The 17,924-nt window shown below is 37.7% G+C and overlaps 1 protein-coding gene across 1 annotated transcript in view; it reads left to right on the top strand.

The window, feature by feature from the left end:
- Positions 1–17,924, top strand: part of ARMC4 (armadillo repeat containing 4) — a 79,154-nt gene that overhangs the window by 17,803 nt on the left and 43,427 nt on the right. Inside the window, exons 10-15 of the mRNA XM_010007034.1 lie at positions 10,114–10,260; positions 10,520–10,729; positions 10,897–11,133; positions 12,450–12,560; positions 13,025–13,179; positions 15,972–16,214. Coding sequence (XP_010005336.1) covers positions 10,114–10,260; positions 10,520–10,729; positions 10,897–11,133; positions 12,450–12,560; positions 13,025–13,179; positions 15,972–16,214 — 1,103 coding nt within the window. The remainder of the gene's footprint in view (positions 1–10,113; positions 10,261–10,519; positions 10,730–10,896; positions 11,134–12,449; positions 12,561–13,024; positions 13,180–15,971; positions 16,215–17,924) is intronic.

The following is a 17,924-nucleotide window of genomic DNA, read 5'->3' as shown; positions in this document are numbered from 1 at the left end:
GATTGGATGATTCACCTGAAGGCTGTGCAGCCACTCAGCGAGATTTGGACAGGCTGGAGAGCTGGGCAAAGAGGAACCTAATGAGATTCAAGAGCAAGTTCAGAGTCCTGCACCTGGGAAGGAACAACAAAATGCATGAGTACAGGCCAGGAGGTGATCTGCTAGAGAGCAGCTCCATGGATAAGGACTTTGGAGTCCTGGTAGACAACAAGTTATGTATGAGACAACAATGTGCCCTTGTGGCCAAGAAGGCCAGTGTTATCTTGGGGTGCAGTAAGAGGAGTCTCTGCAGCAGATCAAGGGAGGTTCTCACCTGCCTTACGAGGAAAGGCTAAGAGACCTGGAGCTTTTCAGTCTAGAGAGGAGAAGACTGAGGAGGGACCTAATTTATGTCTCTAAGTACATGAGGGCTGGGCATCAAGAAGGCAGGGACAACCTCTCTTCTCTTGTGCCCTGTGACAGGACGAGGGGCAATGGACTAAAACTTGAGCACAGGAAGTTCCACGCCAACATGAGGAAGAACTTCTTTACTGTGAGGGTTACAGAGCACTGGAAAAGGCTGCCCAGAGAGGTTGTGGAGTCTCCTTCTCTGGAGACTTTCAAGACCTTTTCTGGATGCCTTTCTGAGTGATGCGCCCTAGTTTTTTTTGGCCCTGCTCTGGCAGGGGGTTGGACTCGATGATCTTCAGAGGTCCCTTCCAACCCCAATATTCTGTGATTAATCTCTGTGAATAATCTGAGTGTAATGTGCAGTAGTCTTTTGAAGGCCTACTCTTACTTCAGTTTCTTAATGTATTTGGAAATAGGGGTAGAAACTAATTAGCTGTTAATGGGAAAATTAATTGATGGGCATCTACTAGATAGATCTGCTCTAACTTTGGCCTAGCCAGCTTGGTAACTGTGCTTGAGTTTTGGTTACACAGACAACATGCATGTGATCAGGATCCTATAGGTTTATCTTGCTACTGCTTCTTCAGAAGGGTTTCAGTAGACCAGACCTACTGACATTGCACAGCTCTTGACTTTCTTATCACCATATGCTGCACTGTCTTTGTAGCTTGTCAGGAAGTGAGATGAGAAGTATCCTCACACTCTCAGGCTGGCTGAGTATACAAAGAGTGCTGTTGCACTCTGCTGTTACAGTTATTGTGGCAATGGAGTTCCCACCCCAAAACAATTTTCTACTTGGTAGTACAAGTTAGCATGACCATCTCTGGAGGGAGTTGCCTGACCTCTGGGCCGCCAGATGCCAAAAGCTTTGCATTTCAGTACCAGAGAGTATTGAATGGATCAACTCTCCTATTGTGTGTGACTTACCAAGTGTGTAAGTCTCTCTTCTCCCAAGCAACCTCTTGGGAAAGTAAGGAGAGGCCAGGACAGTGACCAAGATTCAGTATGTCATAATCCAAGCAAATGAGTGAGCAGTCTTCCTTCAGCTGAGACTGAAGAAATGTGTGGCCTGTGAATCTCAAAAATATGGCCCTATCATCAAGGCTGCTAAGGTAAATCACCTGTTCAGGGTCTCTGAAGTGTGGCAGTGGCAGCTGCAGGCAATGTCGTGATATGAGCATTAAGTAAAGCAATTTGCATATGCTAAAAGGGAGTGTCATGGTGGGCAGAGGAAGTCAAGTGTGATAGCTGAAGCTGAGTTCATTTATACTGGAATGTCATTGGGAGACCATGGTTTGAGCTGGAGACAATATAAGATTTACTGTGTAAGTACAGTTACTTCAAGACACTCTGAGTACTCCAGCAAGGCTAACAAAAGTACGTCAGATGGCCTGTGGTAACTACAACCTAAACCAGAGCTACAACACAGAATTACCTGAGGGCTCACGCATTGCCTTGAATGACATTTTGCAGTAACCGTAGTTCCTGCTGGATAAATTAGATTAAATCCTAGGTTAGCATCAGTTGCAATGATCTCATATGGAAATTACAGTAGGACTGTGGATTTGTTGTGCACGTTACAATCTTTATCTTTCCCTCCAAATTTATCTAAAATTGAAAAGAGTGTGATCTATTGTCTTTACAAAATTGTCTGGATGCAACTGGGGAACAAATACACTCCTAAACTGAAAATTTCACAAATGAGAAAATAAACCTTTACTGTTAAGGTATTATATATTACCTTGGCCAGCTTTTCTGTATTTTATGGGTCAGCATTTCACTTCTTTCCAAGTTTGAGGTTTGAGAAATTACTGGGAAAAACATTCTACTATTCCTAGTCCAGTGAAGTAAAAGTTCAAATGCTTGTGTATGAACTACACTGACTTTTACCTCTGCTTTAGTAAAATCCAATTACTATGAATCACAAAAGGAAAGCTAACAGAATGGGTATATGTCTTGGGAGAATCAACAAAATCTTCTGATTCACCCAGAGAACAGACTTATTCTTTTGTTTGGGAACTAATATATTTTCAATTCCGTAAAATATGGTAAAAATGTGTACTCTTTGTGTCTGGGACATAACACATATGTCACTTCTGCCATTGTGAAGGGTCAGGGTATTAATCTGCAACTAAAACCATGCAGCTTCTGTGCATGGTTTTAGTCCAATGTGAAGGTTTTGGATTCTGTGATTCTGTGATGCCCGTGATTTTCCACTGGCTTTACTTACATTAATCTGTACGGTTTACGTAATGCCAGGCTGTAGCCAAAGAATGGCAGAAGATTCAGGAAATGGTGCAGGGAATTATTCCATAACTCAGTTATACTTGTCCATAACTTATCTCTTAACAAGTTGCAGCTTGTATGTTTTATAAACTAAAATGAAAAATTGAAACTGGTATTTAAACCAAAACAAGTGGTTAGAGGTTCACTAGTGTAGAGAAATTGTCTCTCTGGAGTGTGTTTTACATATTACACTACAATTATAATGCAATATTCAGTCTTGCATTAAGCTTTTTTAAAATGTATTTAAATTTTTAAGTATTTTTCAGCAGAAAATTACCAAATGGTGTGTGATTTGAGAGAGTCAAGTTCAACAGGAAATCAAAAGGTCACAAAGGTGTACATGAATCATTTTGTTTTGCACTTTACTACTTATTTTTACTTTATTGTTTTATAAAAGTGGCAATATTTGAATAAGATTTTGGGTTGGGATACCATCTAAATAATTTTATTCCAGGAGCTTTTTCATTCTGTTGATGAATTTTAATGAAATAATTTCTTGTATGACTGTAAAGGTTTCTACAATTTGACCTGCTTTATTTTGGATATCACACAGAACTATTTTGTTTGTTCAGTACTTTCTAAAAATACGACTTAGTATGTTTGGTCTTAGTTTTGTCAAGTAGATTGTAATTGCCATTCAGATCATATGTACTCATAATCAGAAGTAGAGTATTATTATATATCAGAATGAGAAAATTGCCCACAAACAGCAATTTTCTTTCCTATTATTCAGTCATAGGCTTATTATGACAGACATGCATGTTAAGGTATCTATCCACGACTTATTTACTACATGAAATAAAATATACTTTTACTATGGCAAAATAAACTTCAGGCATAGGTCCAACAAAAAAAACCCCAACAACCCAACAACAAACCAAACAAATCATTATAGCCTTTGGAAGAGGGGGCAGGCAATGCAGGGAAACTACAAAGATGCCATTAGGTTGTGCAGGGGGAAAATTAGAAGGTCCAGACCCCAACTAGAGCTTATTCTGGCTACTGCCATAAAAGACAAGTAAAAATATTTCTATAAATACATTAGCAACAACTAATTAGCAACAAGGGCTAAGGAGAATTTCTGTCCTTTATTGGATGTGAGGGGAAACAGTGACAAAGGATGAGGAAAAGCTGAAGTACTTAATGCCTTCTTCACCAGAGTTTGTATCAGTGATTAGCTGATATCCTGGTACCCAGCCCCCTGAGCTGGAAGACAGGGATAAGGAGCAGAATAGAGCCACCATAATCCAAGAGTAAATGGCTGGTGACCTACTATGCCACTTAAACACACACATGGGGCTGGATGGGATCCACCCAAGGGTACTGAGGGAGCTGATGGAAGTGCTCACCAAGCCACTTTCCATCATCTACCAGCAGTATTGGCTAACTGGGGAGGTCCCAGAAGACTAAACGTTAATAAATGTGATGCCAATCTACAAGAAGAGCCAGAAGGAGGATCCAGAGAACTGCAGGCCTGTCAGCCTGACCTTGGTGCATGGAAGGTTTAAGGAACAGATCATCCAGAGTGCCATCACACAGCACATGCAGGACAATGAGGTGATCAGGCCCAGTCAGCACGGGTTCCTGCTTGACTAACCTGGTCTGTTTCTATGGCAAGGTGACCTGCTTAGTGAATGAGAGAAAGGGTGTGGATGTTGTCTACCTAGGAAAGCCTTTGATATGGTTTCCTATGGCATTCTCCTGGAGAAACCAGCTACTTGTGTCTTGGATGGGTGTAAGCTTTGCTAGGAAAAAACTGGGTCAGGCCAGGCCCACAAAATTGTGGTCAATGGTGTTAAATCCAGTTGGTAACTGGTCACAAGTGCTGTTCCCCAGGGCTCAATATTGGGCCAGTTCTCTTTAAAATCTTTGTGAAATGATTTGGCTGAGGGGATGGAGTGTACTCTCAGTAAGTTTGCAAATGACACCAAGGTGGGTGGGAATGTTGGTCTGTCTGAGAGTAGGAAGGCTCTGCAGAGGGACCTGGACAGAATGGATTGATGGTCTGAGGCCAATTGTATGAGATTCAAGAAGGCCAAGTGCCATGTCCTGCACTTGGGTCACAGCAACCCCATGCAATGCTGCAGGCTTGGGGAGGAGTGGCTGGAAAGCTGCCCGGCAGAAAAGGACCTGGGGCTGTTGGTTGACAGCTGGCTTAACCAAGAAGGTCAACAGCATCCTGGCTTGTATCAGCAGTAGTGTGGCCAGCAGAACTAGGGAAGTGATTGTGCCCTTTTACTTGGCACTGGTGGCCCACACCTCAAGTACTGTGTTCACTTTTGGGTGCCGCAGTATAGGAAGGACAATGGGGTGCTGAAGAAAGTCCAGAGAAGGGCAACAAAGCTGGTGAATGGTCTAGGCAACATGTCCTATGAGGAGCAGCTGAGGGAACTGGAGTTGTTTAACCTGGAGAGAAGGAGAATGATGGGAGACCTTATTGCTTTCTACAAGTACCCAAAAGGAGGTTGTAGCAAGGGGGGTGTTGGTCTCTTGTCCCAAGTAACAAGAGGAAATGGCCTCAGGTTGTGCCAGGGGGCATTTAAATTGGGTATTAGGTGCAATTTCTTCTCTGAGAGGGTTGCAAAGCACTGGAACAGGTTGCCTATAGGGAAAGGGTTGTGTCGCCATTCCTGGATGTATTTAAAAGATGTACAGGAGTGATGCTTAGGGAGATGGTTTAGGGGTGGACTAGTCAGCGTGCCAGATTAGCAGTTGAACTTGATGATCTTAAAGGTCTTTTCCAACCCAAACAATTCCGTGATCATGTGTTCACTCCAAATCCAAATCTGGATTCACACATACCAAATTTGTATACAATCTTATAATTGTCTAAACCAGCTGTTTTTGTGTATGTATATTAATAGTTCTTAACAGATTCATCTGTGCATTATTGTATTAGATAAGGGGTCTACTAAACGTCTCAAAAATAAAAATAAGAGGCAAACAGGCTTTGCTACACATTCTTTATAGTTCTGTAATTCTCAGTTGTGAGCTGTGAGTATCATAATAAAACCACTAGAACTAGATGATCTTTAAGGTGCCTTCCAACCCAAGATATCATATGATATATGAAGCAGTGATACTGTTTTATTTTAATTTAATTTGTGGATATATAAGTTATAACTATATAGGAAGAGAAGCACATTTTAAACAAAATCTGTGTTTAATTTCAAGCCTTAAAATTGATTGTTGATCTGCCAGTAAATTTTATTTTGCATCCAACATATCAGATTTCAAATGGTGTAACAACATGATGTATATTTTATGTCAATTTAATGAAGAGGTAACTATTTCCATACATGTTAAAATACATGCTGTAAGTACTGCAAGACTTGCTGTAATGATAACTTCAAGAAGAAAAAAAAGAATTGTTGAAACCATCAATAATATTTCTTATTTTGTAGAACTGATGTTTCAGCACATATGAAAAATATTTTATTGTGGTTTTACTTTAAAAACACACAAAGTGGCATGTGCATTTTTTAAGCTGAAAAATTAAAATGCATATATATTTATATAAAGTTCTATTTTCTATTTAATATAAGACAATGCAAAGTTATTTATTTTTTTAAATCCTGGTCATATTAAATGTCATATGCCAACCATTATACATGTAAGATAAGTGAATGATGAATTACTATGTTATGTATAAACGTAGTTTGTCTGGAGGAGAAGCACTTCTCAGAAGGAGGCTGCTAGTCAGGTTAGCTTCTTGCATTTATGTAAAATAATAAGAAGTCAAGTTTTTCTCTTTAAACACCTGTTACAAAATTTTTACAATACAAAGCAAAGTAAATCTCAAAAGTCTAAGAGTCTTAAGAGCACAAGCTTCATAAAAGGACAGCTGTTAGTCCTTTTGAGCTAGAGAATATTCTGTGTAGTTTTGGAATAATCTTATGGATTTTTTAAAAAAATAATTTAGACTTTGAAAATATGTCGGAGGGAATAAAATATTGTATCAATTTTTCAAATATTTTCCTAGAGAAATCAGATTATCCACTCATTTCAAAGTAGATTAAAATATGTTCTTAAAGCAAGACAGATTTCATTTTCTTCTGAAGTCAAGATGATAACGATGATTAAAAAAAGACTAAAAAAACTGTAGGAGTCTTCCTTTAGGGTACTATATGTCACAGATGTAAGAAATTTACCATTGTGTTTAACCAGTTTTCTGTGGGGAAATTCTGTTGATATCTACTGTCACTAGAAATTTAAGAAGAAATTCTCAATGAAACTTTATAGATTAGCAGAAGTGTTTTGTCTAATGTCAGTTACTAATCTGAAACTTTATGAAGTATTTTTCTCACATTCCTTTTGGATGTATTTTATCACTTTGGATTCTGTTTAAGAGCATGTTAAATTTGAAGACTTTTAAACTGTATATATCTTACTGTTCTGTTTACATATAAGAAATAGGCTGCAAAAGTTCTGTTAGATCTTTCTAGATCTACTTGTTTCATATTAGCAAACACTGAGTTTTTCAATATTCTCTATTTCAGTATAATGTGCACAATTTAGTGTCAAAACTTCCATTTGAAAGGGATGGGTTTGGGCAGCATAGTTTGGATCTGGATGGGAGTCAAAGCTTCCCTGGAATTCTGAGGCATGTGAGAGGTGGATACTGTAGTCTGTTTTACTAGGTGCTCTAAGTTGTAGCTTCCTCATTAGCATCATTTGGCACTGCTCATGTGTGCCAGCTTCTGTGGCAGCTACATGGTAGCTCAGCCCTCCTAATTTCTGTGCAGCTGGGTTCATCCCTGATTTGATTAATAGTAAATCTATATTATAGGTTCAAATGAACCTGTTATCAAATGGTTTAACTTTCTGCATACCATAGGGTATATTCTTTGATCTTTTTCTTTAGTCTAGTAGCTATTACTGAAACAGAACTTTTATCTTTTAGAAAAACATCCAATCTTGACTGAAGAATTTCCACTGCTGGAAAACGTATCATGACTCTGAAGTAATTTCTTCCAAAGGATAATTAACCACACAATGGAAAACTTGCACTTTACTCCTCATCTAAATTTTAGTACCTTTTAACCTCAAATCATCAAGCCTCTGTGCTAAACAGAAGAGCTCTCTGTTGTCACATTCCTATTCCTCGTAGATTTATACATTCACTGTGAGGAAATCATATTTAATTTACTTTTTAATAAACTCAATACTGCTTCTTATGTCTGTCTTAATGCAACTATCTTCCAGGCTTACCATCATTTTTATTTCTCTTTTCTGAGTAACCTCCATGTTTTCATTTGTCTTCTAGAACTGTAAAAAGAAAAATTAGACACAGAATGTCAGTAGTAGTTGCAGAGGTGCCTAAGAGACAATAACCAATACTTTCAATCATACATCCCAAAATTCATCTTTTTTTTTTCTGTGGTTAAAGCTCATCTTTTGCACTCCAGATGTCCTGACCTCTGATTTCCACAAGTGTGGGAAACTTGACTGCGTAACTTACAGTTGTGTGAAACTCTATTCATATTCTACCAAGGCAGAGGAAGCCCAGGACCATAAATGAGTGCCCAGAGCAAAGTAAGAAGTGGGCAAATACACAGCTTTCCGATAGTCTCCAAGCCACCACTCGTCTTTCCCTCAGGGAGTTTAAAATTGAATGAGATATTTGTGTTTTTACTGACCATCAATGAATACTTTTAGCTTTTACAGAATCCTTTCACAGCTGGTTCTATTGGTCTGTGACTTCATTTGAAGAACCAACTCTGTTTATTTTTAATCTGAATCCTACTATACCTCGTTACGAAAATAGATTGTATCTGTATTGAAAGAGATACTGAACTGGCAATCTCTGTATATCCTGCTCAGTGTCATTCCTAACACTGTAGACCTCTATCATATCCCTTCAGACACCCCTCTTCTAATCTTAAAAAACCCTTGGATTATCTTTGCTGCTCTAGCTCTGAAAATTTTCCAGTGCTGTAGTAACCTCCCTGAAACTGAGGCTGCAGAACAGCACAAAGTTTTTAAGGTGTATGTGAACTGTGGATTTATACTGACATTCTGTGTTACCTTTTTTTCCCCCAAGTAAGTCCTAATATTCCATATGTTTTTGACTGCCTTTTACCCTAATCTCAAGATATCCTTTCTAATTTATAATGAATCATGGAATCATGTAATATCTTGGGTTGGAAGGGACCTCTAAAGGTCATCTAGTCCAACCCCCCTACAATAAGCAAGGACATCTCACACTAGAACAGATTGCTCAGAGCCCTATCAAGCCTGACCTTGAATGTCTCCAGGGATGAGGCCCCCACCACCTCTCACAGAATCACAGAATCTTAGGGGTTGTAAGGGGCATCGCAAGATCATCTAGTCCAACCCCCATGCCAGAGCAGGATCACTTAGGATCACACAGGAACGCGTCCAGGTGGGTTTTGAATGTCTCCAGAGAAGGAGACTCCACAACCTCTCTAGGCAACCTGTTCCAGTGATCCACCACCCTCATATTAAAGAATTATTTCTTAATGTCCAACCCAAATCTACCCTTCTCTAGCTTGAAACCATAACCCCTTGTCCTATCGTTTACATGCCCTCAGTTTCCTATTCTTTGGTCCTTTTGTCAAAATCCTTATGGAGTCCTGTTAGACATAGCTGCTAGATCACCATTGCTGCAAGCTTGATAAGTTTGGTAGGGTAGGACATCTCTAGCAGATTCATGGTGACTCTGAGTATATCATATTCTTACAGTAATATATTTAGAGAGATGTCTGCTAGTTCTGTTTTTTATTACAGTGTACCAATTTATCCATCACAGATATTTGGCTAAAAGGCCTTGGATAAACCTTGAACTCTTTTCCAAGCTGACGTTTCATTTGCTGTTTCTCAGGTCATTCATATCAGGGCAGTTTGAAGCAAGAGGGTACATGCCACTTCTAATGAATCAACTATTGTACCCTTTTTCCTTTATAACACAGTTGAATACTAATAACATCAATTTCTTATTGTTCACAATATCAGGTTTTTTTAAATAAAACCTTCTACAGTGGCTTCAGTTTCAGAAAAATCCTCTGAAATATCTACAATGGAAGATTCCTGTTGGAATATCTTGTTTCTTCCAGAATTAATACCAATGCAAAGAACCCAGATGGCTTCTCTGAAATGTCTGTATCTTCACTGTGTATTCTTTTGCTATCTGCAAACACTCATACAAAGCTCACAGTACTTGACTGCCTAATTTACTGGTCCACTTACAGCAAGCCACATTAGTAGTTTGTCACCTGGGCTATCCAGTATCACTTCAGTCGTTACGCCGTTTGCACACTTATTAATAACTCAATTTCTTACTATGTCTGCATTATTTAACACCATAGAATGAAAATAATCTTAACGTCTTTCTTCTTTGGTAGTAGTTTTACTAGTAGAAGAGATGAAGTTGTATATTATATGCACTTTGAACATTATTTGTTTGGTTTATTTTAGGGAGGTAATCCAACAGCTACTGTCATCTCATTGTGTTGTTTGAGAGATTTCAATCTGGCTGAAGAAACTTGTCAGTTGGCCATCAGGGATCTTGGATGTCTTGAAGTGTTAATTAATCTACTTGATACAGAAGAAATTAGATGTCAGGTAAGTAGCTTTGTTGAATAGAGCAACGAATGTGCCTTTTCTATTAGAATATATTTTCAATTTTTGAAGTTATATAGTATAAAGAAAATTGATTTCTTTTCTTATTTTGCTACTTGTTCTATTTCGAAAAATCTACCTATTTGACTTTCAGTTTCCTGCTTTTCTTTTGATTAAATGTAAAAGATAAAGCATTTTAAATATTTTTTCTTTTCATGTATACTTAAATGCTGTTTAACTTCTGTTTTCTTCCATTGTTTAGATTGGTTCATTAAAAATCCTGAAGGAAATTAGTCAAAATATACTGATCAGACATGCAATTGCAGATCTTGGGGGTTTAGAGATCATGGTGGACATACTGGACTCTCCAGATGAAGAAGTAAAATGTTTGGCAGCTGAAACGATTGCTTATGTTGCTAGATTTAAAGATGCCCGAAAGACAGTAAGGCAGCGTGCAGGCATCAAGAAACTGGTAAACAGAAACTGAAATGTGTACCCTTCTCATAGGCATATTTTTGTCCAAAAAATTTTTTGTCCAACCGTGTTGTTTACACGGTTCTTGTAGTGTTTACCATCATTAAAAATCAGTGTAGTATCAGACTTCCTTGTAGGTGATTTTTAAAATGGTGTTTCTTTTAGGTTGGGCTGTTGAAAGGTACTTCAGTGGCATCAACCAATCTAACCCTATGCCAAGCGAGAAATACTGAAATGGCACGCTGTGGTGCCTTGGCACTCTGGAGCTGCAGCAAAAGCACCAAAAATAAAAAAGCAATCCATGAAGCTGGTGGCATTCCATTACTAGCTAGATGGCTCAGATGTTCAGTTGCAGACATCTTAATTCCTGTAGCAGGGACACTGCAAGAATGTGCCTCAGAGGTAGGTGAACACATATAGCTAAGTTAATTCTAATCATTGTCTAAAAGGAAGCATTATGTTTTACTGTCATTTAAACCAGGTCAGTTATCCCATCAGGAAGTATGTGTTTGTATGGTCAAAGTGTTTTTGAGAAGGTCGCAGCTTGTGATGAAGTAAAGACCACATACTTTTAATGAAAAAGTAGGAGTAGTTTGTGAAAGAAAATATATAGACATCAAATCCTTAATCAGTTTTGATTTATTTCTGATTTTTTTCATAATTCTTCATAAATTTAGCAAGATACTATGTTTTGGTTAACCAGAACATTTAAATTCTACAAAACTAACCTGCAGGTGTGGCCAAGAAAATCCAATTATGTGTAGGACAGTGTTTTACAATGTCCTTGTGAAGTGGGTAAGATGTTGTCTGATCAATGCTAAAATGAGAAAGGAATATGTATTTCCTTGGCAGGTTTCACATCTTTGAGTATATTCAGTTTTTAAATTTAAATACAAGTATTTTTGCTATTTCCATATAAGATGAGTGGTTGTTTCTCCTTTTGTGGTATCATATTTGAAATTAAAGTGTATTGCACTGAAGTTTGAAAAATACCTAAGTCCTCTTGGCGGTTTTTAGACATTGAAGACATGTCAAAGGATTCTGCATTATAAAACAATTTGTATTTCCAAAATTAACTTCTTAATTACACAAGTTTATGCATGCTCCATGAGACAGCAACCTGGCAGATTTATAGCATCATTAAGTCTGTATTGAGAAGGTGAAGTTTTTGAGAGTTTCTTATCTGGCCAAATTTGGAAATTACTAAACATATCTCTTGCATAGATGTTTCCTTTCTCTTTAATAATAGCCCCCTGCTACAATGCCTGTGGGTTAAAATTTGGAAGAAAATATCACAAAAAATGGTAATTCTAAGAACATGTTTTTCTAGCCTTGTTCTGGGAATGGATCTGTTGTTTTGGCTGCTGGCTGTCAATGGAGTGAGTGGGTACTTCTTGAACCCATTTTGAAGCGCCTTTCTTTCCTGGCTCTGAACAAGGAGTCTGGACACCTTTCAGAATATTCCGAGTTCTGCTTAAGCCAGGCAGCTACAAAATTTGCATTACAGCACCTGGTTTTACAAGAGATTTGAAGAGCACTGTAGAAAATTAATCTGTTTTACTAACTTTGACAACAGGAATAGTATTTTCAAGGCAATGTGGATGACTTTTGCTTAAAAAAATACAAGACTCCTTACTATCAAAGCCTAGAATTATAGCACTCTTATTATTTTGCCTAGTTAATATGCAGACTTTAAAAGATGCAGTTTATCTTTTTAGCAAAGTTACAAACTTGCAATAAGGACAGAAGGAATGGTTGAGTACTTTGTGAAAAATCTGAATAGCGAATATGAGGAGCTACAGCTGCATTGTGCAAGTGCCATATTTAAGGTAATTGTATTATTATAGTCAGTAGATCAGAGCCAGAATTAGCCCTTTGTTTTCATGTGGTTGTCAGTTTTAATACTTCTTAGTTTTACTATTTCTCTAACGTGTAAGAAATCACTTAATAAAAATGTTGATAGTCTTTGGATAACTCTTGCAACAATATTTTAGCTGTATATTTACTACTATAATTAAGTTCCTAATTGTTCTTCTTGTGTGCAAGGCCTAACCTGCACAGGTAACCAAGGGAGAGAGGCCAAGCATTCTGTGCAAAGAGCTGCTTTTGTTTTGCTGTTTGCCCACAAGGTGGATGATGTGGCAGTACAAGCAGTGCCTGTACAGTAGCAGTTTAATGTCAAACTCCCTGAATAAGTTATTAGCATTTTCAGATACTTTAATAAAATGTGTTTTCTTCTGTATTAGTTTTTACTAGTTGCAACATCATATATGTATTTAATTTTTTTGCTTAGTGTGCAGAAGATAAAGTAACACGTGACCTGGTTAGACAACATGGAGGTCTACAGCTACTGTCTGCTCTGCTTGATAACTCTGAAAACAAACAACTTTTAGCAGCTGTGACAGGAGCAATCTGGAAATGTGCAGTCAGTGGAGAAAATGTGTCAAAGTAACAGCTTAATTTTATACAAATTTTTTACATTATGATGTTTTGATTTTATGGCTCCTATTTTAAAAATTGTTGTCATTATTCTTCAAACCATACTTATAATCAGGTGGGCTTTCAACTTAGATTTTATAGTACTTGAAATATTGGCACCTGACCTAGTCTGTGTACAGTGTAGACAGCGTTAATTTCCTAGAATCTTAAGAGTCAGTGGGAACAATTGGTGCCTTTAAAGAATAGTTAAGATGTAGGACACTGAGTCAGAAGTTGTACTAGGACATACTACATGTTTGACATGTGAGCATATCTGATAACCCTGCTCTTCTCTGTAGCTTACAAATCAGAATCATTGCTGCATGGTGGAGACAGTTGTTAGCCCATTTAGCTTTAATGTTTTATGTTAAGAGAGACAAAAGCAGGTTATCTCTTTCTAGGGTAGGTACGTAATACACATTAAATCCACCTACTTTAGAAATATACTGGAATCTAGGATCATCTGGACACCCAGCTTCTAATTGAATGGAATTAACTGATGAGAGTCCTACCACAAGTACCTACAACCTCTCAGTATCAGAGTCCTCCGTGATTATCTGAGAATGTCACAGCAGGAGTTACCACCCTCCACCTTTCATGGCACAGCTTAATGATTGAGAAAACTCAATCCCCTTATCTAAAATTAATCAGATTCATGCACCTTACCACAAAAAAAAACCCATACCAAAACTGATCTGCTGGAGTATGTGCTGGGTTTCCTACTGAAGTTGTGCTGCAGATATGATAAATAACTGCTGGATAAAACTCAGAAATAATTCCAGTAATAAAGATTTACAGCCTGACTTTTTACTCTCCTAAATGAGCTCCCAAAATGTTGGTATACAGAGCCATGGTCTTTACATACTCTACTGCTATCCTACTGCTTTTTGCATTTTTGATTGCACAGCAACCTGCTTTTTCAGAAAGATACATCCTTCTTTTCTGTGAGCTTTGGGCATCTGCACAGAGGGCCCTTGGTTCTGGATCAATCAGTGATGAGATGGACTGAATGGCTCTCTATCCTAGTAAACTAAAGAAGGCCAAGCCTGTCATGGTTCAGGCACTGTGTTGTGATTATCTGTACCGTTTAGCTGCTATTACAGTCCCTTACCCAGTTTGGCCTGTGCCAGCAAACACTCTCCCAGACAATGCCCAGACACTCCTTGGGAACAGTGCAGGCAACAGATTGTTTCCATTAGGCAGAATGGGTGAGGCCACCCTGAATTGTGGGGATAGGAGATTTTAGCCATATGGATGCTATGTTGAGCTTCTTGTCCTCAGGGCCAGAGAATGAGTCCTTGCCTGTTTTATTTATTAATGTAGCTGTAGCCAGTAATTCTGTCCAAATGCAGAGTTTTGCTGGGCTACTCACATATCTTTGGCAAGTGCTTGACACTCTACAAAGGTTACTAGCCAGGCACAGCTCCAGGCTTGAGCTGAATTAATGTTTTATGTAGTGCTGAGGCTGAAGCAGTAAACCGTATTCAAACTCAAGATGGGAGGGCTCTACAGAAGAGGGAGGGAGGATGTTATGAAACACGTATCTACTGGATCTGGAGGGATGAGCTTGAGTCTGGCGAGAACCTAGAACTAAGAAATCCTGCTGCTTCCTGCAGTGCCACCTAATTGTCTTCAAAGGACTCCCCAATACTTCCTGTACCTGAAAAACATGGGGCTGACTCAGCAGTGAGCTGATATCCTCGAATTCCAGTTTGGTGTGAGCAGCCATCCTGCTTCTGGACACAAGATGGCTGAGCCAGCAGCTCTGTCAGGGCAGCTGCTGTTGCAGAGCCAGCTCAAATCTTTCTGTCTGTGAAGCAGCTGATACGCAGCACAGATACAGCAGCCAGAGAAAATCAGGGACTTGTTTTGGTTTTAAATCATTTGTTTGCTTGCTTTATTGCTCTTTTTTCATGTTGAAGTTTTTTTTCCTGAAAAAAAATATGTATAGGGATACTTCCAAATTGTAGTGAATGGAGAGAGGAAGATCCCTATTTAAGCAAAGGCTTGAATGATTAAAAAAAGAAGCTCCTCATTTCTCTGTTGTTTTACCTGTGATACTGATAAACCAGAAATTAACTTTTATTGAAACAGTGCTAGTTCTGCCATCAAAATCTCAAAAATACTATTTTTTTGTATGAAAGAAAAGCCACATGTACATTGTATTTGTAGCTCTAGTAGACACATCAGAAGCTAGTGACTGTGGGGAAAGCTCAAATGAGAACTGTGTACCCTCTGAGAAATTACCTCTTTAGTGGAGGAACGATGTGTATTTACACAAAGGTATAAATCAAAGTGCAGTTATTAGATAATATACAGGTTAGATCTAGCTTGATATACCAAGTGGAATTGTTCAGGTGTAACATAGAAAATATATGAAAAGAAGATACAGTAATTTTTAAGTGTTAAAAGTCCTCTAAGTTCTGCACAGGAAAAAGTACTGGAAGTTAGGATGCTGCAGTACTTGCCAGTCTTCCAGTCTGTTTTTAGCTATTTATAAATGTTGCATTCACATGTACATTTTAAAAAACCCCTCACAATACTCTGCAGATTCCTAGATAAGCTAAATTAGAGAAATGTGTTAAAAAGCATACGGTAAGTAATTATGGTGTATGTCACACATTTTAGAACTGGTTGGAATGGTTTACCTGTCTCATAATTGCTTTAACAAGATAATTTACATACAGAAATTAAACATTGTACTTCAATTTCAATGGTAATTTACTGAAGATAATAACTTTGATTCCATTGCTGTCTTCTAGATTTCACGAATGTAAAACTGTAGAATCTTTGATAGAACTGCTTACTGATCAGCCTGAAGAAGTCCTTGTAAATATTGTTGGAGCACTGGCAGAATGTTGCCAAGAGCCAAAAAATCGATCTATTATCCGTAGATGTGGTGGAATACCACCTCTAGTGAAGTTACTTACTGGAACTAATCAGTCACTACTGGTGAATGCCTCCAGAACAGTGGGAGCTTGTGCAACAGAGCCTGAAAATATGATGTAAGCCATTCATGTACATAGCATTTTAAATATTGAAAAAAAAATGTTGTACTTCTGACACAAATGTATTGGATTCTCATCTAGCTTTAAAAGACATTTTATGTTTTGTTTTCCACAGGGCTGTGTGGATTATTTGCATCCTATTGTAAAATGTGCAGTATATATTAAAAAAATTGCTAAGGAAATATGTAGACCATAAAGCTTTTGTGTTTTGGGGATGCAATCAGATAAACCTTTAGTAAATTGCTTTTTATTGAAGTTAAAATTTCAAGTTAAAGACCACCATTTAAATTTGCTTTATGATGGGTACCTGTCTTGCCTTCTTCTTTTACATCTGTTCTCAAATCATACATAATAGCCTAAGTTAGCAAAAGTAATTCTAAAAGGAAATGAGAGCATTTAATGTCATGAAAACTAATTTTTAAAATTTAAAAGAGTATTTTTTGTATTTTAACTGTTTTGTCCCTCTCCATCATTCCTCTTATGAGCTCAGACTTTTTTGACCCTTTTCTCCCCTCTTACTCTTTTGGAAAACAACAACAACCCCCCCCCCTGTCTTTTTACTGAAAGAGTTGCTGCCCTCTTTGGTTTTGTGTTGTAGATTGGTACAATTTACAAAGATCCTTGAGTTTTATGATTAAGTGTTTCAGTTAAATGTTGAGATAGGCATTTGCTGTGCTTACTGTTCCCTTACAGGGATATTTACCTCAGGATTCTTTGCATATTTTCCTCCTTATACATAAGGAAGGTCAGAAAGAGAGTTTTATTAAGCTCCTCCTGTTCTGATTTGCATAATTCACTTGATATTCATATAGCAGTGCAGGGGATTCTTTTCCTGAATAGGACTTTTGTTTTCATGCTTTGGCTGTCACCCAGTGGCAAAAGGCTAGATGGTACACAACTGTAAACATGGGCTGTATGAACAGTTAGTCATGTAGCATAAAACTATAAACTAATGAAATCACTTTCAGAACATATTTCACTAAAAATCATCCTTTCGAGTAATGTATGAACCTAACAGAATTAACACTGTAAATCAACTAAGAGATTTAAATGCCAGTAAATGTAAAATATTTATATAAAACCTCAAACATAATCCAGTACTCAGGACTGTTACTTGTAGTATCCAGTATGGATAGCTTCATACTGGAATGTGATCAGTATAAGCATGAAAAATAACACAAATTGCTGCTAAATTGCTAAATTGTGATACAACAAAATCCATCTTGTTTTTAGCAAGGAAAAAGTACAGGTTGTTTAGGACAAAGTTTTATAGAGTGGGCAAAGGAATAAAATATCAAATTCAGTTCATATGAAAAACTTCTCTCTTCAATGTTCTCAGCATGTAAAATGTTTGTTGTTTAAATATTATAAAACATTAACAAGTAAGCAAGATATTTGAGCAAAATATACTTTTTGCTACCATTAAAAAACATTACACAGAATTAAATATTATTAGCAAGACTGTGACATGTAGCTGATGTATTATGCTTGTTAGACTTGTAGTACTAGAAGAGATAATGCTGCTGTCTTTTCCTTATTCATCCAGGTGTGGATAAGTTTGATACCAGCAAAATATTAAAAAACAATTGTTAGTTAAAAAGTGCAAATGTTCAGATGTTTATAAGATTTAGTTGGTTGAGTGCTCTGCCTCCTGCCTCTCACAGGGTTAAGAGCACTTAAGAGCACCCCTCTCCTTTCCCCCCCCCC

Source organism: Chaetura pelagica, unplaced genomic scaffold (assembly GCF_000747805.2).
Source record: "Chaetura pelagica isolate M959 unplaced genomic scaffold, ChaPel_1.0 scaffold17, whole genome shotgun sequence".
Classification (NCBI taxonomy): Eukaryota; Metazoa; Chordata; class Aves; order Apodiformes; family Apodidae; genus Chaetura; species Chaetura pelagica.
Note: the sequence above shows the minus strand (reverse complement) of the source record. Positions and strands in the feature narration are given on the sequence as shown.